Source organism: Peromyscus eremicus, chromosome 7 (assembly GCF_949786415.1).
Source record: "Peromyscus eremicus chromosome 7, PerEre_H2_v1, whole genome shotgun sequence".
In the NCBI taxonomy this organism is placed as follows: Eukaryota; Metazoa; Chordata; class Mammalia; order Rodentia; family Cricetidae; genus Peromyscus; species Peromyscus eremicus.
The window spans coordinates 15,482,538-15,510,388 of record NC_081422.1 but is presented as its reverse complement, the minus strand read 5'-3'; the positions used below and the strand labels follow the sequence as shown (position 1 = coordinate 15,510,388).

Genomic DNA, 27,851 nt, shown 5'->3' with positions numbered 1-27,851 from the left:
AATTTAACAGGTCTTTCTTTGGACTGTAAACTCCCAAATAATGACATGGAGACTTCTTACAAGTATGAAAACTAAGTCTTAGCTGAGGCTGGTTCCCAACTAGCTCTTAAAACTTAAAATAACCCAATTATATTAAACTATGTTCTGCCACATACTGTATTACTTCTGCTCACTACTGTATGCCCTACTTCCTCTGTGTCTCACTGGAGAGCCCCCACCTCTCTGATTTTTTTCCCAGAGTTCCTATCTCTGTCTAGAAGTTCCACCTATCCTCTTCTGCCTAGCTATTGATCCTTCAGCTCTTTATTAAACCTATCATAAGGTGCCTGATGAGGTTGAGGTAAAATAGCAACACATTTTTACACAGTGTGATCAAATATCATGCAACTGTAAGACACTGTTTCTATGATATTATCCATGTCCCCTAGCTCTTACAATCCCTCTGCCTCCACTTCTGGATAGCTTCTTGAGCTATGAGGGGAGGGGTTGATGAAGACATCTCATTTAAGTACTGACTGTTTTAAAGTTTCCCTCTTTCTCTACACACTGCTAATTCTGGGTTTCTGTAAGAATTCCCATATATACTGTAATAGGAAAATTCTGTGATGATGGCTGATCTAGACACTGATCTATGGGTATAGGAGAATGTCATTAGAGATTATTTTTCAATGTTCTTTTAGTAGAACAAAAAAATAACTTCTCCCTAGTCCCATAGCTTATCTAGCTTTAGGTTCTTTACTATCAAAGCAGTGTGAATTATGAGTCCCATCTGAGGAAGTGGGTCTTAAATCCAAGGATAGAGTGTGGTTGGTTACTCCTACAATATTTGTGTCACAATTTCTCTAATGTATCTTACAGGCAGCTCACTAAAATAAATAGTAAGCTTTGAAGATGGGCTGTTGGTTATCTTTCCCTTCTTTCAGCATTCAGAATACTTTTAGTACCATGAAAACCAGTCAGTGGGGGTGAGGTTTGCATGCAATAGTCAGACCTTAGAAAGTTATATTGTTTCCTATGAAATATATTAAAAATTAGAGTCATATTTTAGGAGAAAGATAATTTGTAATTTTATAACATAAAACCTGATTTTTATAAATAAATCTGCTATTCAGAATTTCTTATATAAGACATATTTTCATAGTTATAGTAAATACTGTCTTCCTGGGGTCATTATTTAGAAGATGAATTGTTTTATTTCTAAATATAAAGTATCCCTTTAGTTTAATACAGAATAACATGTGCCATGCATGCAAGGTACCTGAAATGAATAAGAATAGGCAAAGTAGTGAGAATTTTATGATGTAAACATGTCTCAGGGGTCAAGAAGTCAGTTATACTGCTCTAAATCCTTTACTATTAGTGTTTAAGGACATGGACTTTCAGTAATAACATGATAATATAGTATGGTAATGATGACTGCTGAATATTGTGTCTCCAGGGATGAAGACACTCTAGGAGACAATTTGTACTCATAAATACTCTCTTAGTCAGGCTATAACACCAGTGTCTTTTTCTAGAGTTTTTTTCCTATCCATGAATAAGACACTCACTTTTTTTTAACCTAGGACACACCTTTCCTTAATAAATATCAAGGTAGGAATTTAAATTAATGTCTCTTCTCTTGAAACCCATTGGTTTATCTGAGTTCATTAGTTCATGGTTTTAAAGTATTATTAGGTGTGTATATGTAAGTATATATATATATTTCATATGTATGTATATGAATATACTTATTTCATAGTTTTGTTCATGCTAATTTCTATGTATTATTTTGGAAATTAATGTTGGCTTCAGTGGTGCTTCTTTTAGTATATTCCAAATGACTGTAGTTCCAAAAGCATTTCTTAATACTTAATTGTTTTCCTGATATTTGCATTTATCATGAAGATGTTCTCTTGCTTCCTCCTTTTCTCCATTTTTCCAGCATATTGATGGTTTCTCTCTTAGTAATAGTTAATACCACATGAGCAGTTTAAGACAGTGGTAAAGCAAGTAGTAAATGACAGCATTATGGTCTAATATTGTACAGAATGCTTTTATTCTAATACGTTTTTCTATGATATAAAAAGTTGTTTAATTGTAGCCCACTAGTAAAATATTTTGAAGATTCAATTTGTACACTTTTGTATTTGGATGTTTATATGTTTCAAAATGATTACACAAATCTATTAGATGAACACATTCATCATATTTCCTATTCTATAAATTAGGGACATATTTTTCATAAGTTTATGAATTTTATTCTTTACAAGGCATAAGCTAAAGTCTGTATCACAATTAGAATGTGGAAGTCTGACATTCCAAAATGCTAATTTTGATTTGAAGTAATTTTATTTTTGTGAATTAAGGATGTGCATATCAAAGTACTCACATGGAGGCCAGATGACAACTTTCAGGAGTTATTGCCTTCCTTCCATCTGAGGTTCTGGTGAACAAACTCAGGAGGTCAAGCTTACATGACAAGTAGTTTTGCCCAGTGAGACATATCTCTGACCCAGTAAATTTTGTGTTTCATCTACTTCTAGCTCTTCTTACAGATAGACACAGTGGTGTCTATCTGTAAGAAGGGGCACTCCTAGCAAGGTACTGATTCTAACAATTATCTTAAAGTATAATGTGAAATATTTCAGTTTTCCAAAACAATATATTTTTATTTTCATCTGTCTCTTTAGATGCCTGTGAATTTAATTACTTTTCCCATTAAATCTTTTTCAATCACAATGATAGGCCCCTTCTATCCTTATTAGAGTAATATTCTTAAGAAGAGAGAGAATTGAAGCACTGTTCAGATTCTCCTACAATTAATTACATTCTCAAGGGAGTCTTATGTGTATGTGCAGCATTTTAAAATCCTTACTAAAGTCTACTTGGGAGGATGATACCCAACTGCTGAAATAAATAATTTCTTCTGTAGCTTTGAGTTACCTTGAATATGAGAAAAATTTTAGAGTCTTTGTTCGGAAAGAAAATATTATAGTGATTAAAGTAAATTTAAAAAAAAATTTGATAATTTGTGTATATTAACTTGGTATTTTTGAGGTATAGGAATAAAAATATTTCATGAGCATTAATTCTCCATTCTGTTTCAAGCATTATTCTATTTATTTCATATCTAGGTGTAATCTTGTTATGAATGTCTTTGGTGGCAATGTAGCGGTAAGATAGTTCACTGTCTGTCAAACAAAGACTTGTGTGTACTTGAAAAATGACCCACACAGACAACAAAATTAAATGAGAGTTGAAGTGTGAGGAGCTAGACTGACAGCTAGAGATCAGAGTCAGGGATATGAAGGAGTCAGCCAGCAGCAGATGGTTCTTGACAGAAAGTGACAATTACAGGTTTCAGGTAGGGACTGAAATGATGGCAACACTGACCAGAGAGTGAAAGTAGAGATAGATCCTTCAGGTCCCAGATATGAAGTAGTGGTTAATTATCATGATGCAGAATGCTAAAGCAGCCACTAGGGTTAAATGGAACGGCTGAGGGTTCAGACACAAAACAATGGTTAGAGATCAGAGGCAGGATGGACAAAGTAGTTGTCACTTGCCTGAGAGGTCAGTATACGTGGAAGGATCCTAGACACTGCCCATTGATTGGAAGAAATACCAGTATACAGAGTGAAAATGAACAAAAGTGATAGATTTCATTAATGAAAACAGCTCTGATCTGGGGGATGGGAGGACCCTTGCTAGTTGGAGTCCACCTACAAACTTTGGGCCACACTTTGTGTAGGCTTCTAGGTACCTTCCTCCTTGACTTCTTTCTCCGTTACTAGTCTGTGGGAATTGTTTTGTAACATTTACAATCTCCTGGGAGCAGGGGCAACCCCAAGAACAAGGAGCAGCTTAAAGAGGCAGCTTCTGCTTTCTGGATAAACCAAGTTCCCCTGGATCTTCTCAACCTCACCTTTTCTGAGTGTTCAGTCAGATAAAATGGACCATTAGACAATGTAAAATAAATTTGCCAGGACTTTCTGGTATCATGAAGTCAGACAGAATTTGTAAATCATTATTTGAGAAGTGATATATAATTTTCTTGTCAACAATTTTATAATGCGTGGAATGGTTCTGATTGCTAATCCATGACTAATAGTTTAATATTTACCCTTAGGTTTTGGCACAATATGCTGTGGTGATATCTTGTTTGTAATCTAGGAAATAAAGCTTTCCTGAAGATCAGAGGACAGAGCTAGCCACAGAGTTACTCAAAGAGTTCAGGCAGTGGTGGCACACAGCTTTAATCCTAGCATTTAGGAGGCAGAGGCAGAGATCCATCTTGTTTTCTTTGAGTTCAAGGTCACACTGGGCTACATGAGACTAAGCCATGTAAAGAGAAAACAGAGAAACAGAGACAGGCAGTGATGGCACACACCTTTGATTCTAGCACTTGGAATCACATACCTCTAATCCCAGCACTATGGAAGTTGAGACAGGAAGTGGTATTGCTGGACAGAGAGAGGAATATAAGGCAGGAGGAGACAGGAACTCATTCTCTTTAATGCTGAGGAGTTGGTGAGGTAAGAGGTGGTTCTGATCTTTCAGTATTAATCCTGGTATCTGGCTCTGGGTTTTCATTATAAGGCCAAGAGTTGTGCAGAAATATGCAGAGCACAGTTAATGTTCATTTTAAAAGTCTGAGTTAGTCTAGTATCCCACCATATTACTGGAGAGTTTTATCAGTTGTAGGAGTTTCCTGGTAGAATATTTGGGGTCACTTATGTATACTATAATATCATCTACAAACAGTGAAAATTGAACTTCTTCCTTTCCAATTTATATCCCATTGATCTAATTTTGTTGGCTTATTGCCTGGCTAGAACCTTAAGTAGTACATTGCATAGATATGGGGAGAGTGGACAGCCTTGTCTTGTTCCTGATTTTAGTGGAATTGCTTTGAGTTTCTCTTCATTTAATTTGATGTTGGCTGTTGGCTTGCTATCAAATGCCTTTATTATATTTAGGTATGTTCCTTGTATTCCAGATCCCTCCAAGACTTTATGTGAAGGGGTGTTGGATTCTAAAGTGGCTGTTCAAGTTCTAAAAGGCTTTTTTAACATCTAATGAGATAATAATGTGTTTTTCGTCTTTCCGTTTGTTTATATGGTACATTACATTGACAGATTTTTGTACATTAAATCATCCCTGCATCTCTGGGATGAATCATGCTTGATCATGGATGATTTCTTTGATGTGCTCTTGGATTTGGTTTGCCAGTGTTTTATTGAGTATTTTTGCGTCAATGTTCATGAGGGAGACTGGTCTGTAATTCTGTTTCTTTATTGCATAATTGTGTGGTTTGGGTATCCGGGTAACTGTAGACTCATAAAAAGATTTTTGCAATGTTCTTCAGTTTATATTGTGTGGACAAATTTGAGAACTATTGGTTTTAGCTCTCCTTTGAAATTCTGATTGAATTCTTTGCTGAAACCATCTGGCCTTGGCTTTTTTTTGGTTGGGAGACTTTAAAGGAATACAAAATTAACTAAAAAAAAATCAGTAGCACTCTTATATACAAATGATAAATGTACTGAGAAAGAAATCTGAGAAACATCACATCTTACAATAGCCACAAATAATATAAAATACCTTGGGGTAACTCTAACCAAGCAAGTGAAAGACCTGAATGACAAGAACTTTAAATCTTTGAAAAAAGAAATTGAAGAAGATATCAGAAAATGGAAAGATCTCCCATTTTCATTGATAGGTAAAACCGTTAGAGTAAAAACAGCTATCTTACCAAAAGCAACCTATAGATTCAATGCAATCCCTATCAAAATCTCAACACAATTCTTCACAGACCTTGAAAGAACAATACTCAACTTCATATGGAAAAACAAAAACCCAGGATAGCTAAAATAATCCTGTACAACACAGCAACTTCTATAGACATCACCATCCCTGACTTCAAACTCTACTATAGTAATAGAAAAACCAGCTTGCTATTGGCATAAAAACCAACATGTGGATAAATGGAATCCAACTGAAGACCCTGACATTAATCTATACACTTATGAACACCTGATTTTTGACAAAGAAGCCAAAATTGTACAATAGAAAAAAGCATCTTCAACAAATAGTGCTGGCAAAACTGGATATCAACATGTAGAAGATTGCAAATAGATCCATATCTATCTCCATTCACAACTCAAGTCCAAGTGGATCAAAGACCTCAACACAAATCCAGTTACACTGAACCTGATAGAAGAGAAAGTAGGAAATAACTTTGAACACTTTGGCACAGGAGACCACTTCCTAAACATAACACCAGTAGCACAAACACTGAGAGCAAAAATTATTAAATGGGACATCCTGAAACTGAGAAACTTCTGCAAATTATAGGACAAGGTAAATAAGACAAAATGACAGCCTACAGAATAGGAAAAGATCTTCACCAACCCTACATCTGACAGAGGGCTGATCTCCAAAATATATAAAGAACTCAAGAAACTAGACATCAAAATACCAAACAATCCCAATAAAAAACAGGCTACAGATCTAAACAGAGAATTCTCAACAGAAGAATCTCTAATGATCAAAATATATTTTAGGAACTGCTCAACATCCTTAATCATCAGGGAAATGCAAATCAAAATTACTCTGAGACACCATCTTACACGTGTCAGAATGGCTAAGATCAAAAACACTGATGACAGTTTATGTTGGAGAGGATGTGGAGCAAGGGGAAGACCCTTTCACTGTTAGTAGGAATGCAAACTTGTACAGCCACTTTGGAAATCAGTATGGTGACTTCTCAGAAAATTGGGAATCAATCTACCTCAAGACCCAGTGATACCACTCTTGGGCATATACCCAAGGAATGTTCAATCACACCACAAGGACACTTGCTCAACTATGTTCATAGCAGTATTATTCATGATAGTCAGAACCTGAAAACAAGCTAGATGCCCCTCAACTAAAGAATGGATAAAGAAAATGCACACACACACACACATACACACACACACACACACACACACACACACACACACACATATGGATTAACTGTGAAAAATTGTGACATCATGAAATTTGAATGGAACTAGAAAATGTCATCTTGAGGGAGGTAACCCCAACTCAGAAAGACAAACATGGTATGTACTCATTCCTAAGTGAGTAACAGATATAAAGCAAAGGATAAACAGACTACAACCCACAGCTCCAGAGAAGCTAGCTAACAAGGAAGACTCTAAGAAGGATGCGTGGATAACCCTGGGAAGGGGAAATAGATGAAATCTCCAGAGTAAACTGGGGTAATGTGGGGCCATTAGAGGCAAGGGGATGTTGGGTGAGAAAATGTGGGAACTGGATGGTTGAGCTGGGAGAGGGATGAAGAGGGAGAGCAATGAAAGAGATATCTTGATAGAGGGAGACATTATTGGTTTAGGGAGAAATCTGGGGCTAGGGAAATTCCCAGGAATCCACAAGGATGACCCCACCTTAGACTAGCAATAGTGGAGAGGTTGTGTGAACTGGCCTACCCCAGTAATCAGATTGGTGAATACTCTTAACTGTCATCATAGAGCCTCCATCCAGTAATTGCTGGAAGCAGATACAGAGATTCTCAGCCAAGCACCAGGCTGAGCGATGGGTGTCCCATCAAAGAGAGGGAAGAGGAAATATATGAGCAAGGAGTGTCAAGATTGTGATGGGGAAATCTACAGAGAAAACTGAACCAAGCTTGTGGGGAACTCACAAAATTTAGACTGATAGCTATGGAGCCTGCATGGGACTAGACTATTCCCTCTGCATATGGGAGACAGTTGTATAGCTTTGCCTATTTGAGGGGCCCCTGGCAGTAGGTTCCAGATCTAACCCTGATGCATAAGCTGGCTTTTTAGAGGCCATTACCTATCCTGGGACACTTTGCTTAGCCTTGATTCAGGAGGCAAGGGGCTTGGTCCTGCCTGAATCTATCAGGCTTTGCTGACTCAGCAGGGGAGGTTTTACCCTTTTGCAGGATGGGATGAAGGGTGGGAGTGGGGGGAAGGCTGGAGGGGGAGTGGGAGGAGGGATTAGAGGGAGATCTGTGGTTGGTATGTAAAATAAATAAAAAATTTTCTTAAATAAAATGTCTGGATTTTTTTTGGTTATTCTTGTGCTTACAGTTGAAGATATGGCTAAAGAAGTTGACTTGCACAGACACACAAAAATGACATGGATGTAGGAAGGGGAATATTTGGGAAGAAAAAGGTGTTATGAAGTTGGGAAGAAGATAATGGCACTGAATTTGATAGTAGTACATTGTACACGTACAAGAAGTTTTTAAATACTAATATTAATAAAATAATTTGTTTCTCAAATGGAGTAGAAAGAGAAACTAGCAGAAGGAAATATTTAAGTAGATACCTGGGTTCACAATATCATATATGTTTTTATGTTAAATGTTTATTTTCTGTAGATCTGATACATATCTATAACATTTGGTTGACTTGTTTAGAGACTGTCAGTGATCAACCTCTAAATTTAGTAATGAATAAGAGTGGAGAGAGGCTAAAGCTATTATATTTTTTATATTTGCTTTGGAGATACTTATGAGTGCTGCTAAAGTGTCTGCTGGCTGCTCCTATATTTTAATTCACTCAATATTTCCATCAGATTCATCAACAGCATGGAGGGTATAAACCAAACAGATGTCCTACAATTCTTTCTTGTGGGACTAAGTGATGATCCAGCTGTGCTACCACTCATATTCAGTCTTTTTCTCTGCATGTATCTGGTTACCATCCTTGGAAACCTACTCATCATCATGGTTGTGAGTTCTGACTCCCACCTCCATACTCCCATGTATTTTTTTCTCTCTAATCTTTCATTTGTTGACATGTGTTTAAGTTCAACTACCATCCCGAAGGTTCTGGTGAACATGCAGGTACAGGATCAGAGCATAACTTACGCAGGCTGCCTCACTCAAGTCTGCTTTATTTTGGAATTTGCTTCATTTGAAAACTGTCTCCTCGCTGTGATGTCCTATGATCGATATGTGGCCATTTGTCATCCTCTGAGATACACAGTTATCATGAACCCCAGCTTCTGTGGTTGGCTAATTATATTGTCCCTGGTAATTAGCCTTGAAAACACTCTTCTTCTTGGTCTGACATTATTGAGATTGTCCTTCTGCATAGATGTGGAAAACCCACTACTCTACTGTGAACTTGCTCAGGTCATCAAACTTGCCTGTTCAGATACCCTTATCAATAACATTCTGATATATCTTTCAACATTCATATTTGGTGGTGTTCCAATCTCTGGAATAATTTTCTCTTATACCAAAATTGTCTCTTCAGTTATGAGAATATCTTCAGTGAAAGGAAGGTACAAAGCTTTTTCTACCTGTGTCTCTCATCTGTTAGTTTTGTCATTGTTTTATGGTACAGCTCTGGGGGTTTACATTTGCTCTGCTCTGACTATTTCAACAAGAAGTACTGCAGTGGTTTCACTGATGTACACTGTAGTCCCTCAAATGATAAACCCCTTTATCTATAGTCTTAGGAATAGGGACATAATGGAAGCCCTGAGGAACTTCATCAGTAACATCCTTTTCAAACACATTGTTGGCTTTGGATTTCATTGTTTAGAATAAGTCACACTGATAGCGTTCCTTGTGAGTCAGAATGCATATCTCTTCCTCCACTATATCATTGTAAATGATGAAATGAAATGTAATAAAATTTATATTTCTTCTTGTCTTTGTTTTCTGACTATGGCACTCTATCTCTATCTCAGATGTTTGACACATTCCTTTCCCTTTCTAAATACAATTTGTTTCCTCACTACATATAAACAGAGACTGAGATAGGGGCTTTAGTTTCAGTGAGATGTACTGCTGATATATATGATATATATATATATATATATATATATATATATATATATATATATATGTAATTGATTTAAATTACACTTACAAGCATTTATGAGTTACAGTGTGGTATATATACACTCTTTAAAGTGGGATCTATGCATATGTGTATCAAAATATATGCATTATTTAGTATTAAGTTTTAGTCAGTTATTTTTGAGTGACTTTCAATCAATACACTTTCATTCACCTCAAATAAGGAAGGCAAAGGCAGATTTTGACAAGTACACTTGCAAATATTAATGAGTGTATTAAAATCATTAGGGCTAAACTTTATCAAGAGCATTTCTATAACCAAAGTCTAAATCCCTTATTCCACCAAGCTCCTTTCTTATGTGATTCTAATTCTACAGAAAAATTCATGGATACTTTGGTTCCAAATGCTTTTAAAACACTATAGATAATTGTAGACTCAGCAAGCACAAGGTGCACACACAGACAATGACATGAACATTTTATGCTCATATTTACTTCAATCATGGTATTATTTAGGGCTTTTGCTGCTCTTTACAAACATTGCAGTCATGGGAAAGTTGGACTAATTGTCTACCTTCTGATCTATGTGAAAGCTTAGTGGCATCTTGCTGCAAGGTAAAATTTTCTCTGGTAAATTCAGAGGATTATTTTTACCACACTCCATCTCGCTTAGTGCCTGTTGCTTTCTTTCAAGACTTCAATTTGTATCATTCCCTGAGCCTTAGAAGGGATGTTATCTTATTATCACCTCCTGCAAAGAAGATGAACTATTATTGAACTATTATTATATAGCAATAGTAAATTGTAGGGCCCTGGTCTCCTCCCATATTGAGTAAAGCCGTTGCCTGCTTGCTGACCTTGACCAGATGTCCTCCCTATTCTAATTCCCTGCCAGTATCCACCCTCCTGAATGCTTTAGGGAAGTTCCTTGTTTGTGTATCCTGCATATTGGGCGTTAACAGCTTAGATGCAAGAATGTAGAACATTCAGTAGCAAACTTCTGCCCTCCGGGGATCCGCCATTGTGCTGTAAGCCTGTATTTAAGGTTTCCTCCCTCTTTCAATAAACGGCATTTGGCATTCGGCATTCAGCTGAGGCAAATGACCCGCTGTCTCTTGTCCCTTATTTTTTAATCCACAGCCCCTCGCTCGGACATGGTGAACGGGTGACAGTAATGCGGGCGTTACCGTTACAAATGGAGGTCCCTACCGAGATTCTACCAAGACGTTACCGAGATCCGAGAAAGAAGGGACGAGCTCATGGACACCCGAAAGGTAAGGCTGGCCAGCAATTTAAAGAAAAAAGAAAAGATGAGGGTGAATTGAAACGGGTGCAGCTAGCTCACAGTCAGTTAATTGGACTGCTGAGGCAGGAAGGCACCGAAGTTAAGAAAGGGCAAGACAGCTAAAGATTTTAAATAAAAAAGGAAATCTTCCCAATAGAGAAGAGGGAAGGAAAGGAAATTTCCCCTTAGAAAAGGGAGAAAAATTTTAATCAAGAAAAAAGGATTTTCCCGGTAAAAAGGGGAAAAATTTTGAAACTAGGCCTAAAGATTGGGGCTCTGTAGAGGAAGGATGAAGGAAAGAGAGAAGCCTCTTCCCAGTGGTAATGGAGGAAGAAAAGACTTTTTCCAATTGTAGAATTTTCAGGATAGCTGAAACTCTGAGCTCTTTCTGCAGTGCAGCATCTGAATTACTAAGAATCGGCAGGTAGACCTCATTGCTGCTGGCTGAACAGCAAGAGAGCCCAGAGGTTAGAAGTTCTGCTGTCTGTTTGCTTATTTTGGTTCAAATGCTTTTTATTTCTCCCTCAGAGTGGGAATAATTCAATATTTAGGATCCCTTCATGGGAAATGTTTTTCTGTTTTTCCCTTATGGTGGGAATAACTCATTAGGTAGTCCCTTCATGGGAGTAGGAAGTTTAAACATGAGTTTGTGTGTGCGGGGCGCGCGCCCAGCGGCGGCAGTGGTGGACATGCACAAGATAGCCCGGAGCAGCGGACAGACAGGTACAGGCCGGTGGGAGGTGGAGCTGCAATGGAGCGCGGCCCTGGGCGGGCACCAGCACTAGAGCCTGGGCACTGGACGGAGCCAAAGCTAAGCCACAGCTTCAGCTTGCTCCAAGTGAGCAGAGGCCCAGGAAGGGACTAACTCTAAAAGTTTAAACAGAAATGTGTGTGTGTGTGTGTGTGTGTTGCATGTCCAGTATGGCTGTGGTCAAAGGCACATGCTGCAGCAGCAGTGTGTGAGATAGCCCGGAGCAGTGGGTGGGCAGGTATGCCAAAGCAGGAGGTGGAGCCACAAGGCCAACAGAATGGACCAAGCCAGCAGAGTCCAGGAGAGGGACTAGCACCTAAAAGTTTAAACGGGCCTAACTTCTGGTGAAAAATGGTTTCGGTCAGACATGGAATGCTAAGTCAATGCTGTTGAATTTCCAGGGATATTAATTATTCATTGTATAAAGGATGTTCTGTTCTTTTGATTGTCTTAATAAATGTTTGGATTCTCATGGTAAATAAACTAAGGAACAGAATTCATAATTGTGAACTATATATTAGGTATGCTCTTGTCTGTTGATCATTACTGAAAATTTGGCTCTGCTCTTTAAGTTGCTTTCTAGAATTCTATAGAAGTATAACACCTGAAATGGATTGGGTTGTTAACTTATTAAATAATGTTGCTAAGATAAACCCATAAATAATAATCTCTTACTGATAAAGAGGTTACAAAATTATTTTTCCAGTAAATAAAATACAAGTAAATTGTTTGGTCCACATTGTTAATATTTGGCAATTTACATTAATGTTACTTGGAATCTATAAAAAAGGATCCTCTTTTTAAGATTTTATAAAAAATACTCAGAAGTATTACCTAAAGTTACCTCTTAATCCTGTAGAGATTGTATTTAATGCTTTTATAATTGGTATATGTAAAAAGGACCATGAAAATAGAAGCTGGTGATAAAATTGCTCGATTAATATTGCTTTCTGTTGGGGACCAATTCCGGACAGCTGTGTCTTGAACTTTGTGTGACCTTCCTTGCTTTATCAAACCTTACGAAAGCAGGAAGTTCCTGGCCTAACCTCGAGCTGTACAACTTCCTGGAGTATGTGCTAATCAGCCAGCCGCAGGGGCCTGGGACCAAAGCGACCTCACCCTCCCTTAGGAATTTTTCATCCTTGCTTCCCCTGCTTCCCCTCCCTGCCTGAAGCCCTGCTTATAAGCTTCAATTCCCAGTCAATAAACTGAGACCTTGACGCAATTCAGACTGACTCCGTCTTTCTTTACGCGCCTGGTCTCCTTTCCCTCTCCCCCCTTTTGGTTTACAGGTGGACCCTCCTCGAGACCCTCAAATAACCTGGCCCGTGGGACGGGTCAAGTGGCGCCCACACGTGGGGCTCGAGGCACGGCGACCCACCGGACGACAGCCGAGATAGAGGTCCGGACAAAATTCGGGTAGAGGCGCCTGGACAGCATCACTCGTGCACCGCGGGCGACCTTGAGGTAAGACTTGTCGTCCCATAACCATGGGCAAAGTTCTCTCTAAAGAAGCTCTCTTCATAAAGGAAATGAAGGACAATCTTAGGGAGAGGGGAATAAGAGTAAAAAAGAAAGACTTAATAGAATTTTTTTGTTTCGTGGAGGAGAAATGTCCTTGGTTGGTCATCAATGGCCCAGGCATTCATCCTCTGACATGGAACAAAGTTGGAAAGGACATCAATAGCATGATTAAAGGTGGGGAAAACATCCCCGATGCATTTTTTAGTTTCTATGGAGTAATAAGAGATATCCTAAAAGATTCAGAAAAGGATGAGAGGGTGTCACATTTACTGGCACTCGCAGAGGATCTATTAAATGATGTGTCCTATCCAGAAGAAAAAAAGGGTGAAATAGCTTCAAATAAGGCAGGTCAAGAGAATAAGGAAATTAGCGTCGTAGCCAACACGGACAGACAGGGCAGAACCGATGGCAAAGATGAAAGTAAAAATGGTCTCGTCAATGAGGCAACAGGGGAGGCTGGCTCCCGTACTCCTTCTTTAATAGATGAGCCCGTGTTAGAAAAGGACTTGGACCCCCCCTTAATCAGACCTCCTCCCCCAGTTAGGTCTCTGTATCCTGTTATCCACAGACATAGGGGTGATGATTGGCTGGACCCTGCCTTGGAGGCCAGCTTAGAGGAGGAGGCAGCCCGCTATGACAGGGAGAAATATGATCCACCTAGGTCTCAGGCTCCAACGACCCTTTCGAGGCACCTCCCGGCTGCCGGGAGACCAAATGTTTTACGATGGTACTTCCCGCCCCCCTATGCTCCTTCCCCACCAGAATTTGCGCCTTCTGCCCCATTAGGCTCTCCTTCCCTATTACCCGGGCTCCAGGATTTGCTTGCCACTAAGGAATCCCTCTTAGGCCAAATCGATAGCCTGAAGGAGGTCCTCTCATTAAAGAAGGAACTCAACTCACTCAGCAGATCCAAACCTTGCAGGCCGATCTCACTGAAATATCCTTAACCCCCAAGATAGGCTCAAAGAAACGGAGCATACAAAGGCGGGCGCCCGCAGTGTCCCTCTCCTTCCCTGTGATGACCCGCTCGGCTGATCAGCCTCGGGAAACAGGGGAGATAGAACAGATAGAAGGAACAGAGGAAGCAGAGGGGCAGCCAGACTCGTCCCAAGACCATGAGGATGGGGACATGGAAGAGGATGCGGCCTCAGGTTCTGAGGAGGAAGCTGAGGGCCCCCTGGACGAACCGGCCGGTGGCGGGGAGGAAACAGGGAATGAACCAGGGGAACGCAATGGCCGTGGCTCTCAGGGCTCTCGTATTTTTAAAAAATTAAAGCTTAAACATTTGAAGGACCTACATTCGGCTGTTAAAAATTATGGTATTAATGCCCCGTTTACAATTTCTGTCCTGGAAGGACTTGGGCAAGGAGGCAGTCTCCTCCCCCAGGAATGGAATAAAATTGTCCAATCAGTCTTGACTCGCAGTCAGTTTTTGACCTGGAAGGCTGAATTCATAGACAGAGCCGAAACACAGGCTGCTTTAAACAAACGAAGCCCGCAGATGGCTTCCTGGTCCGTAGATAAATTGACAGGGCGAGGCAATTTTGCCGCGGAAAATAAACAAAGGGGTTTGCCAGTGGGACTCTTGGCACAAACCTCCCAGGCAGCCCTAGCGGCTTGGCAGGCCGTCCCATCCATGGGGTCGGCCAGCACTTCACTGTCAAAGATAATACAGGGAGCCAATGAGCCTTACGCTCAATTTGTGGCCAGATTACTAGAGGCCGCTGAGCGGATTTTGGGGGAGGATGGTGCCGAAAACATTATGGTCAAACAACTGGCCTTGGAAAATGCCAATGCAGCCTGCAGGGCCGCCTTAAGAGGCAAAGCTAAAACAATGGATCTTAATGGTATGATCAAGCTGTGTAGTGAAGTAGACTCCTTTGAGCACAAGATTTCAAAGTCCATTAGTCTTGCCATAGGTGCAGTTCTTCAGCCCATGGCTGGCAGATCAGGAGGAGCTAGAAATTGTTTTAGATGTGGAGCTCCAGGGCACTTCGCTCGTAATTGTCCCACTGGCCCCGATCCTGGGACTCCTTCCCCCAGCCCTGATCCCCGCGATCCAGTCCCAGGATTATGCCCCCGGTGCAAGCGGGGACGACACTGGGCAAGAGACTGTCGCTCCAGATATGATAGTGCTGGCCAACCCTTGACTGCGGTCCCGGGAAACGGGCTGAGGGCCCCGGTCCGGGGCCCTCCTCCGCAGCGGTCATCTCCGCTCCAGTCAGGGACCAACAACTCATTTACCAGCCGTCAGCAACAGGGGACTACACGTCCCCAGGGCAGTCTAGCCCACCTTGCTCAAGCCTATCTAGAGCCACCCCAGGCAGTGCCGGACTGGACCTCTGTTCCTCCGCCACCCGGATTGTAACTCCAGAGGAAGGAACAGTAGTGATAGAAACCGGGGTTTTTGGTCCTCCCCCACCCGGCATGTTCTTCCTTGTTATCGGCCGAGCTTCCAGTTCGATACAGGGGCTCACAATCACTCCATCCATAGTCGATGGTGACTACCATGGAGAAATAAAATTCCTGGCTTCAGCCTCTCGAGGCCCAGTCACTATCCCCATGGGTCAACGAATAGCTCAGGCCCTACCACTCCCATTAACCGGGAAATTTCAATATAAAAATCACTCCCGTGGCTCCTCCCATCCTGGCTCCTCTGATGTATTCTGGGTGCAGCAACTGACTGAAAGCCGACCCACTATAAAACTTTTGTTAGATGGGAAACCCTTCCTTGGTCTTCTGGATAGTGGTGCTGATGCTACTGTCATATCGAGAGGACACTGGCCCGCCACGTGGCCTTTGGAGCCCACAGCCACCCATTTGAAAGGGATAGGACAGACACAAAATACCCTTCAAAGTTCAAAAATATTACAATGGAAGGATCCTGAGGGGAATTCAGGGACCGTGAAACCTTTTGTAGTTGAGGGACTGCCAGTCAATTTGTGGGGCCGTGACATTATGACTCAGATGGGGGTCATCATGATGAGTCCCAATGACAAAGTGACCCAAATGATGTTAAAAACAGGCTTCTTACCAGGAAAAGGTCTGGGGAGGTGCGAGCAAGGACCCACGCAACCTATTATGCCCAAGCCAAAATTGGATAGGAGAGGACTAGGCGCGGGGTCTACGGACCTTTTTTCCTAAAGACCACTGCTCTCCCTGCACGCCACGCCGACAAAATAACATGGAAGTCAGATGACCCGGTGTGGATAGACCAGTGGTCCTTGCCTCAAGAGAAGGTCCAGGCTGCCCTTCAGTTAGTGCAGGAACAGTTAGACCAAGGGCACCTTGAACCCTCCACCTCCCCATGGAATACTCCTATCTTTGTCATTAAAAAAAGGACTGGTAAATGGAGATTATTACAGGATCTTAGAGAAGTTAACAAAACCATGATGCCCATGGGGGCGCTGCAACCAGGGCTACCCTCGCCTGTAGCCATCCCCAGAGGGTACGCCAAAATAGTTATTGATATTAAAGATTGCTTTTTTTCTATTCCCCTTCATACTGCTGATTGTAAAAGATTTGCCTTTTCTATTCCTATTACTAATCAGATTGGACCAAATCCACGCTTCCAGTGGAAGGTTCTGCCCCAAGGAATGGCCAATTCACCCACTCTTTGTCAGAAATATGTGGCCCAGTCTATTGACCCAATTAGAATGCAGTTTCCTGAGGCCTATATTATCCACTACATGGATGATTTGTTGATTGCTGCTGAGACAGTGGAAAGGACACATCTAGTAGCGCAAAGCTTGGTACGGGCCTTACAAGATAGAGGGTTTCATATTGCCCCGGAAAAAATTCAAATGCAATTTCCTTTTCTGTTCCTGGGGTTTGAACTTCACCCTGAGCTCCTCTATACTCAAAAGATTCAGATCAGAAGAGATACCCTGCTCTGCCTCAATGATTTTCAAAAGCTTTTGGGGGACATCCAATGGCTACGGCCTTACCTCAAAATGACAAAAGGGGACATACGTCCTCTTGAAGATATCCTTAAAGGAGATCCCGACCCCCTCTCTCCCCGAGAATTAGCCATCACCCGGCAAAACATTGGGTTTTTCTCTCCTGCCTTACCCCTGCATTTAGTGATCTTCTCCACCGAGTTTGCCCCTACTGGCCTGTTGTGGCAAGAGTCTGTACCTTTGCTTTGGGTACACCTCCCGGTTGCTAAAAGGAAAGTCCTTCCTTTATATCCCCTGTTAGTGTGCCAACTGGTGATGTTGGGGATAAGAACCTCCACTAGATATTTTGGGAGGGAGCCTGATGTTACCATTATCCCATATGATAAAGAAAACCTGGAATGGCTGTCCACCCATCACCCGGAATGGGCTACGCTTGCTTGCTCCTATGCAGGAAAATTCGATACCCAGATGCCTAGTGATAAGTTGTTACAGTATTTTTCCTTTACCCCTTTTCTTTTTCTTAAAAATACGAAGCTGAAGCCAATCTCCAATGCCTGCACGGTGTTTATAGATGGGTCAAAGAATGGCCAGGCTGCCTATGTCTATAACCAGCAAAAAAGAGTCATGAAAACACCCTTTAACTCAGCCCAATTAGTGGAGCTTTACGCCGCCCTGGCAGTGTTTGAAGCATTTGAGGCACGTCCCCTTAACTTATATTCGGACAGCCGATATGTGGTGGGAGCTTTGCAAGTTTTAGAAATGGTGCCGGTGATCCAGCCCCACACTCCAACCTTCAAAATGTTTTCAAAGATACAAAAGCTGATCCGTCAGAGGTCGCTCCCCTTTTTTATTGGCCACATTCGTGCCCACACTGGCCTGCCCGGACCCCTAGCACTGGGGAACGAACTTGTGGACGCTGCTACACGGGCCCCCCTGATTTTGCTTCTAGAACAAGACCCCATCGCAGCCGCCCGCGAGGCCCACCGATTACACCACCTTAATGCCCAGACCTTGAGACAAAGGTACTCACTCACTAGAGAACAGGCTAGGGAAATTGTCAAAAGCTGTAAAAATTGCCTGATATTTTTGCCCGAGCCCCATTATGGGGTAAATCCTAGGGGGCTTGTTCCAGGACAGATTTGGCAGATGGATGTCACCCATGTCACTTCCTTTGGAAAATTAAAATATGTACATGTCACCATCGATACCTTCAGCGGGTTTATCAGCGCCTCCGCTCACAGCGGGGAGGCCGCTAAGGATGTCATCAATCATATGCTACATGTCTTCACTGTGCTGGGACAGCCAAAGTGCATAAAAACAGATAATGGCCCGGGGTACACCAGCAACAGGTTTAAACAATTCTGCTTGCAATTAGGGATAAAGCATGTTACTGGAATACCCTATAATCCACAGGGACAAGGCATTGTGGAACGGGCTCACCAAACCCTAAAAAATACCATTAATAAACTCAGCTCACAGGAAACCTTGTTCCCTATCAAGGGAAACCAAAAGACGTTACTTGCCCATGCCCTCTTTGTGCTAAACTTCTTAACTTTGGATGGCTCAGGAAAATCTGCAGCCGAACGGCACTGGCACCCAGAGACCAGCCAAGGACACGCCCAGGTCCTTTGGAAAGATCCCATCACTGGAATATGGGGCGGCCCGGACCCAGTATTAATCTGGGGAAAAGGGTCCGCATGCATCTATGACTCCAAGGAAAATGGGGCCCGCTGGTTACCAGCAAGGTTAATTAAACCCTACTCTGCAGGAAATGCCCCACAGCAGTAAATAATAATTGTGGGTCCAGGGATTAGCCCTGAGACATGGATTCTTTCTTTTGCAGGTGCCTCCCGCGGCCCGAGGAAGGAAAAAAAAAACCATGAGTGCCCTCATCGCTCTTCCAGCGCGTCCTGGTATCTGGAAACCCCGTCTCTATGCTATTCCTTTTCTTTTAATTTTGCCTGCCATCTCTATGGCCCAGGCCAGTCCCCACGCTATTAAGAAACTCACTTGGCAGGTCATCTCACAAACTGGGGAAACGGTCTGGCAGACGGCTGCCAATCATGCCCCCTTTTCATGGTGGCCATCTCTTACCCCCGATTTCTGCCAGCTGGCTGCAGGGCTCGACTCTTGGGATATCCCCACCATAGAGTTGGGTGCCCTAAACGGGACCAAGATAAATAATTATTCTAACTGCAAAACCTTCCCTGGATCCAACAAGGGCCCCGTTACTTGGACGAGCCCTTGTGGAACTTTCCATGGTACAAATCCTGCCACCATGACCGCCCCCGGGTGTGTTAGCCCCACCGCTCGGTGCAGGTTGGCCCAATCCGATTTTTATGTTTGCCCCAAAGACGGTAGAAGTCGGGCCGTGGCGGCCAGATGCGGGGGTTATGAGGAATTCTTTTGTGCTCAATGGGGCTGTGAGACCACCGGTGCAGTTTACTGGCACCCGTCCTCCTCCTGGGACCTCATTACAGTCACCAGGGGCTACTTAAAGCCCTCTGGCCGCCCCTGCTATTCTTCAGCGACGTGGAAGCCCCAGGCCCCTGGGTTGTCGCTGCCCCTCAATATCACCTTTACCGCACAGGGCAAGTCCAGTACGGGCTGGACTTCGGGAAAGACATGGGGACTTAGATGGCGTCTTGATGGCAAGGATAAAGGAGTCAGCTTTAAGATACTACTGAAAATCGAACCCATTAATGCTGTCTCCATTGGACCCAATCCAGTCCTCCCTGATTCTCAAAGCAAAATCCTGGCCCTAGCCAAAGGAGCGATCACACCAGGACCCACACCTGGTAGCGCTTCCACCCCCTCCCTGCATAGTACTTCCCCCGTCATTCTGCAAAGCACAGGCAACAGGTTATTCAGGTTAGTACAGGGAGCATATATGGCCCTAAATGCCACAAGCCCAGATAAGACCTTGGACTGCTGGCTTTGCCTTACCTCCAGCCCTCCTTACTATGAGGGAATCGCCTTCCAGTCTGCTGCCAGCAACCTCACTTCCCCAAGCGGTAGATGTCAGACTAAGCCCCATAGACTGACACTCTCTGAGGTTTCTGGACAAGGTTCCTGTTTGGGCAAAGTCCCACCGACCCATAGGCATCTTTGTAATGAAACCTCGACACCCTATAAAGGAGGATATTATCTTGAGGCACCCAATGGGTCCTACTGGGCCTGCAACACCGGGTTAACCCCCTGTGTGTCTGCTCAGATATTTAATGGTTCCCATGAATTCTGTGTACTGGTTCAGTTGTGGCCTCGTGTCACTTATCATGAGGAAAGCTCGGTTATGGAATTCTTCGAGCAAAGGAGTAGATACACTCGAGAACCTGTGTCATTGACCATAGCCTTCTTGTTGGGTGTTGGAGGCATTGCTGCGGGAATTGGTACAGGGACCACCGCCCTTGTACAAAATAATCACTTGATGCAGTTACAGATGGCCATGACCACTGATCTGGAGGCAATAGAAAGATCTATTTCCGCCCTTGAGAAGTCACTTACCTCACTATCAGAAGTAGTGCTGCAAAATAGAAGGGGCCTGGATCTGTTGTTCCTGAGGGAAGGGGGCCTATGTGCCGCCTTGAAGGAAGAATGTTGCTTTTATGCTGACCATACTGGTATTGTCAGGGAATCGATGGAAAAATTAAGGGAAAGGCTGGCTCAAAGAAAAAGGGAGTTTGAAAATCAGCGCGGGTGGTTTGAAAATTGGCTGCAAGGGTCCCCCTGGCTCTCCACCCTGCTACCTACCATTCTAGCCCCCTTAATTGTTTTTCTCCTTCTCATTTCCTTTGGTCCCTGGGCTTTTCAGCGGTTGACTCGGTTTATCAAAAATCAGATTGATTCGGCCTTACCAGGACACGTCTCAATTCATTATCACCGAGTAGATTCCGAGGAGGCCGGCCAGGAGCCCCATCAAGGACTCAGATTCAGTGTCCTAAGGCCCTAACGACCCCACGGTCCTGCTAGAGGGTACTCAATGACGGGAATAGTACAGGGCCCACGCCGGAGACAACAGCATACAGAGGTCGCCCGAGACCGGCTCAACACGGCATGCTGCCGAGCGTGGGAAGCCCTCTGTATAGTCTAAGACAGGGGCTCTCTCGGACCCTAGCCACCCCGATCACATGGACTTGGTCCATTTTTGAGAAAAGAGGGGGAACTGTTGGGGACCAATTCCGGACAGCTGTGTCTTGAACTTTGTGTGACCTTCCTTGCTTTATCAAACCTTACGAAAGCAGGAAGTTCCTGGCCTAACCTCGAGCTGTACAACTTCCTGGAGTATGTGCTAATCAGCCAGCCGCAGGGGCCTGGGACCAAAGCGACCTCACCCTCCCTTAGGAATTTTTCATCCTTGCTTCCCCTGCTTCCCCTCCCTGCCTGAAGCCCTGCTTATAAGCTTCAATTCCCAGTCAATAAACTGAGACCTTGACGCAATTCAGACTGACTCCGTCTTTCTTTACGCGCCTGGTCTCCTTTCCCTCTCCCCCCTTTTGGTTTACAGGTGGACCCTCCTCAAGACCCTCAAATAACCTGGCCCGCGGGACGGGTCAGCTTTCATATTTTAATTGCAAAATGGCACCTATATGTAGAACTGGAGGCTTTGAAAGTATAGGAAAAAGGTGTTTTGACAAACAGTTATCAATGATAAACAGCCTAAGTTAAAAATAAAATTATATGGGATTGAGATTAAAAGATTACTGGATTCTGGTGCTGGGCATATCTATAATTTCACAAGAATCCTGAGATCCCCACTGGCCTCTACAAGAAGTCAGGAAAATGGCGGCTATTACAGGATCTTAGAGCTGTAAATAAAACCATGCTTCTCATGGGAGCAACACAACCTGGCTTGCCTGCTCCTGTGGCAATTCCTAAACATTGGCATTTAATTGTGATTGACTCATGGATGATATTTTATTGGCTGCTAAAGATAAAAAACTTGTTTTTGATGCCTTTTCTAAATTACAAGAGGTTTTTAGCCTGGCTAATTTACAGATTGCCCCAGAAAAGGTACAGGTATCTTTTCCCTATCATTATTTAGGTCATGAATATTTTGTTTTTCTCATTCACCTACTGGAGCGTTTTGGCAAACAGGTTCTATTCTATGGGTACATTCCCCAGCTTCTCCAGCAAAAAACATCACTCCTTATCCACAGGCTATTGCTCAGATTATATTTAAGGGAATCAAGATCAGTGTTCAAACTTTTGGTAAGGAGCCAGATATTGTGGTGACCCCATACACCCAGTCTCAAATAGCATGGTTGCAAGCTAATGATAATGATTGGGCCATATTAACATGCTCCATGCAGAGTCGGTTTGATACTCACTACTCCTCCAATGATGTGTGTAAATTTTTTTAAATTGCATCCTGTTATATTTCCCAAGATAGTACAGATGACTCCTATTCCTCAGGCCCGTGTAGTATTTATTGATGGCACTTCACGTGGTTTTGCTGTGGTGGTTTCTGGTAACATAGTAAAGAGAATAAAAGTCCAGGGCACTTCTGCCCAAATGGCAGAGGTACAGGCGCTGTTGCTTGCTTTACAGATGTTTTCTGATGAGAGTGTAAATATTTATACTGATAGTCAATATGTGGCACATGCCATTATGCCTTTGGAGACAACAGCCTACATACCATCCATTTCTCCCATTCATGAATATTTATTGCAAGTGCAAGGACTTATATGGTCCCGCTCACATAACCTTTATGTGGGCCATATTAGAGCTCACACTCAATTGCCTGGACCTCTAAGTGAAGGTAATCAGAGGGCTGACGCCATTACTCGTATGGCTGTCACATTAATTTGCTCCACCTTTGATAAGGCTACTCAGTTGCATCAACGTTATCATCTTAATGCTGGATCTCTTCGTCATCATACAGGCATAACCCGGGAACAAGCCATCCAGATAGTTAAATCATGTCCTATTTGTGTTGAATTTTTACCTGTTCCTCATTTGGGAGTTAATCCCCGAGGACTTTTACCTAACCATGTGTGGCAGATGGACGTCACGCACGTGCCTTCCTTTGGAAAATTACAATATATCCATGTGTCTATTGATACATATTCTTCTCTAATTTTTGCTTCTGCTCATTCAGGGGAAAAGATTAAGGATGTAAAGAATCATTGCCTTAATGCTTTTGCTTACATGGGAGTGCCAAAATGCATAAAGACTGATAATGGTCCCGCCTACAGCAGTACGGGATTTTCAAAATTCTGCCAAGACTTTTTTATTGTTAATAAGACTGGTATTCCTTATAATCCTCAAGGACAGGCTATAGTAGAACGCTGCCATCGTACCTTAAAAACATATATTTCTAAAGTAAAAAGGGGGGAGCTAGGGGCTCATCTCTCCTCTCCACATTCTATTCTTTCCCTTGTTTTATATATTTTAAATTTTTTATCGGTGGATTCTGCTGGAGTATCCACTGCAGATAAGCACTGGAGGGCTCCTGTTGCAAATCATCCTCTGGTGCGATGGAAAGATCTTTCTACTGGCACTTGGAGGGGACCCGATCCGGTGTTGGTGTGGGCCCGGGGATCTGTTTGTGTCTTTCCGCAGGACAATGAAGTTCCTCTTTGGGTTCCTGAACGCTGCGTGCACCCTGTGGCTGCTGCTGAAGCCCAACATGGCAGAGACCTATTGGGCCTTCGTAAAAAACTCTCCCCTTCTGATGCCAATGGGGATTGAGAGCCCAATACTGCCAGCCTTGGCAAACATTATTGTAAGCCTAGGAACTGTAGCCATGTGGTTGGATTCTTCATAAGGTAATGTATGGTGACCTTTTTTCAAAAATGTTGAGAATGTGTCACACCTTGGAGATTAAGGATAACTCTGAAGGTCAATGACCTTCATTTGTTAACAGTAGCATGCCAGCTAAGCCTTTTCACATTTTGCAACCCTCTTCAAGCTGGTGTAGTACCTACTTTTCAGGAATGGCTCTGTGCAACATCTATTGGCCTCCTGAAATTCTTCTAGCCTCTTTTGTAGACACCTTAAAATTTGTGAGCCTGAATGTAGCCATTTATGAGACCATTAGTTCTGCTCCTTGTTTGCTGTTTTTGTTTTTGTTTTCTTTATGGTTCTTAGTTCTTTTGCAGACCTGCCAGCCTAAGTAGTGCTGGGATCAAGAAAAATGGGCCTTGGTGGTTCGTGTTCCTGGAGCTGCGTCCATGCCAGTGGACCATGGCAGTTAGACACAGATGATGCTAACACACTCCAGAAGAGACTGACATCACTGTTGCCGTTGTTGCTGTTATAGCGGTGGTGGCCACTGCTGCTACTATTTCTGGGATGGCTATTTCATAATTGGGTTCTACAGCTAGCACAATGGAGATCCTGGCAGCAAAAGTAGCTACCACAGTTAGTTAATCTTTTATTGGGCATGATAAATTTAATTCAACAGTTATATACATTTAAATTGGCTTTGAAAGTTGCAAAAATTATTTAAACTCAAGTTCCATTTGTTTATGGGATACCACTTTACAAGGACTCCAATTTGCAGTAAGGCTCGTTTAAGAAGGGAATGGCTCAATCGCCTTTAGCCTCCTGGCTATGGGTGGGTTAGGACTACTGTTGGTCTTTTCTGGGTCACACAGATTGCAAGCCCAGCGCCACTTTGAGATCTTTGGCAACAGTTTACTCTACAGCTCACGTGGTTGAGCCTGTATGATAATGAGTATTCAGAGACGGGTAATGCTTGGGGGGCGCTCACCAACCTAAGACAGAGCACTTGCGGGGCCTGGGCAGGTGTCTCCATGACGGGTAAGGTGGCCTGCTGACGTCCCACGCAACCTAAGTCAGAAGCTCATTTTTTAGTAAAAAGGGGGGACCTGTAGGGCCCTGGTCTCCTCCCATATTGAGTAAAGCCGTTGCCTGCTTGCTGACCTTGACCAGATGTCCTCCCTATTCTAATTCCCTGCCAGTATCCACCCTCCTGAATGCTTTAGGGAAGTTCCTTGTTTGTGTATCCTGCATATTGGGCGTTAACAGCTTAGATGCAAGAATGTAGAACATTCAGTAGCAAACTTCTGCCCTCCGGGGATCCGCCATTGTGCTGTAAGCCTGTATTTAAGGTTTCCTCCCTCTTTCAATAAACGGCATTTGGCATTCGGCATTCAGCTGAGGCAAATGACCCGCTGTCTCTTGTCCCTTATTTTTTAATCCACAGCCCCTCGCTCGGACATGGTGAACGGGTGACAGTAATGCGGGCGTTACCGTTACAGTAAATGTCACAGTAAGAATGTTTATAATTAGAGTAGTGCAAACATTCATGAAGAGTATGTGACCCTAATTATTAAGTAGAAGGTCCATCTAATGAGTAAATCATCATAAAAGTCTAGATGATCTATATCATGAATGTCTAACTATCTAACTCTGATAAAGTATCTATATTGTTTATAAATTCTCTGGGAAAACAAAACAAAAACTACAGTTCCTTTGTTCTGGAAAGGGCCTAGGCACATATATTGGCAGCAGTCAATATTTATAAAACCATTTTCTTTTGTAATACAGATTTTTTTTTTAAATTTATTTTATTTATTTTTATTTTGCAATACAATTCAGTTGTACATATCAGCCACAGATTCCCCTGTTCTCCCCCCTCCGGTCCCCCTCCCCCTCCCCCCAGCCCGCCCCCCATTCCCATCTCCTCCAGGGCAAAGCCTTCCCCGCAGACTGAGATCAACCTGGTAGACTCAGTCCAGGCAGGTCCAGTCCCCTCCTCCCAGGCAGAGCCAAGCAACCCTGCATAGGCCCCAGGTTACAAACAGCCAACTCATGCAATGAGCACAGGACCGAGTCCCACTGCCTGGATGCCTCCCAAACAGATCAAGCCAATCAACTGTCTCACCCATTCAGAGGGCCTGATCCAGTTGGTGACCCCTCAGCCATTGGTTCATAGTTCATGTGTTTCCATTCGTTTGGCTATTTGTCCCTGTGCTTTATCCAACCTTGGTCTCAACAATTCTCACTCATATAAACCCTCCTCATTCTCACCAATTGGACTCCCAGAGATCCACCTGGGGCCTAGCCATGGATCTCTGCATCCAGATCCCTCAGTAGTTGGATGGAGTTTCTAGCATGACAATTAGGATGTTTGGCTATCCCATCACCAGTGTAGGTCAGTTCGGGCTGTCTCTCGACCATTGCCAGCAGTCTGTTGTGGGGGCATCTTTGTGGATTTCTGTGGGCCTCTCCAGCACTTTGCCCCTTCCCATTCTCATGTGGTCCCCATTTACCATGATCTCCCATTCCCTGTTCTCCCTCTCTGTTGTTGATCCAGCTGGGATTTTCTGCTCCCCCAAGCTCTCCCTCCCTCCACCCTTGCCCTTCATTACCCCCATTCATGTCCAGGCTGTTCATGTAGATCTCTTCCATTTCTCCGTCATTGGGTGATCCCAATAGAGGAAATTCAAATGGCTGAAAGACATTTAAGGAATTGCTCAACATCCCTAATCATCAGGGAAATGCAAATCAAAACAACTCTGAGATACCACCTTACGCCTGTCAGAATGGCTAAGATCAAAAACACTGAAGACACACCTTATGCTGGAGAGGATGTGGAGCTAGGGGAACTCTCCTCCACTGCTGGTGGGAATGCAAGCTTGTACAACCACTTTGGAAATCAATATGGTGCTTTCTTAGAAAATTGGGAATCCGTCTCCCCCAAGATCCAGCTATACCACTCTTGGGCATATACCCAAGGAATACTCAATCATACCACAAGAGTACTTGTTCAGCTATGTTCATATCAGCATTGTTTGTAATAGCCAGAACATGGAAACAACCTAGATGCCCTTCAACTGAAGAATAGATAAACAAAATGTGGTACATATACACAATGGAATACTACTCAGCAGAGAAAAACAATGACATCATGAGGTTTGCAGGCAAATGGATGGATCTAGAAAAAATCATCCTGAGTGAGTTAACCTAGACTCAAAAAGACAAACATGGTATGTACTCACTCATAGGAGGATATTAGATGTGGAACAAGGACAACTGGACTGCTACTCACATCACCAGGGAGGCTACCTGGAAAACAGGACCCCAAGTAATACATATTTCTTTACTTGTGGTGTATTTTAATACAGCTTGATCATACAAACATAGGTACAATTTAATGAGTTATCTGCAAATCTGGCCACAACCTTGAGTTGAATAAAAGGATGCACCGTTATTTGTTTCGAGCACCAGCAAAAGAAGGAGCTGCTTATAATACGCAAGCTCCTTATGGAAAGGAGACTTTTAGTACTGTCAGGGTTTCAGACTGGATACCTTAGATATGGCAACATCAGAAATATCACCTATTGTGCAATGCAGGCATGCATATGGCATTTCATATACATATAAATATTTGTGTGTGTGTGTGTATATATATATATATATATATATATATATATATATATATATATATAATGCAGACAGTCAGAATTATATGAAAAAAATCTAAAAATAAGATGAAAACTTTGAAAAGTTTAGTATACATTCAAGAGACCAACCCTAAGAATCTACGGAATTCAAACTACAAATAAAATAAAAGCCAGAAAAGATGATGCT

At 42.8% G+C, this 27,851-nt stretch overlaps 1 protein-coding gene across 1 annotated transcript; it reads left to right on the top strand.

Moving 5' to 3' along the window:
• The first annotated feature begins 8,593 nt into the window (after positions 1-8,593).
• On the top strand, positions 8,594-9,577 carry LOC131914629 (olfactory receptor 7G2-like). Its single transcript, XM_059267234.1, has one exon. It carries the CDS (start codon positions 8,609-8,611, stop codon positions 9,575-9,577), a length of 969 nt encoding a protein of 322 aa, XP_059123217.1. The 5' UTR covers positions 8,594-8,608.
• The last annotated feature ends 18,274 nt before the right edge of the window (positions 9,578-27,851 follow it).

Excerpts from the sequence above, each read along its gene's own strand:
- LOC131914629 (XM_059267234.1), top strand. The coding sequence starts at position 8,609 with ATGGAGGGTATAAACCAAACAGATGTCCTACAATTCTTTCTTGTGGGA.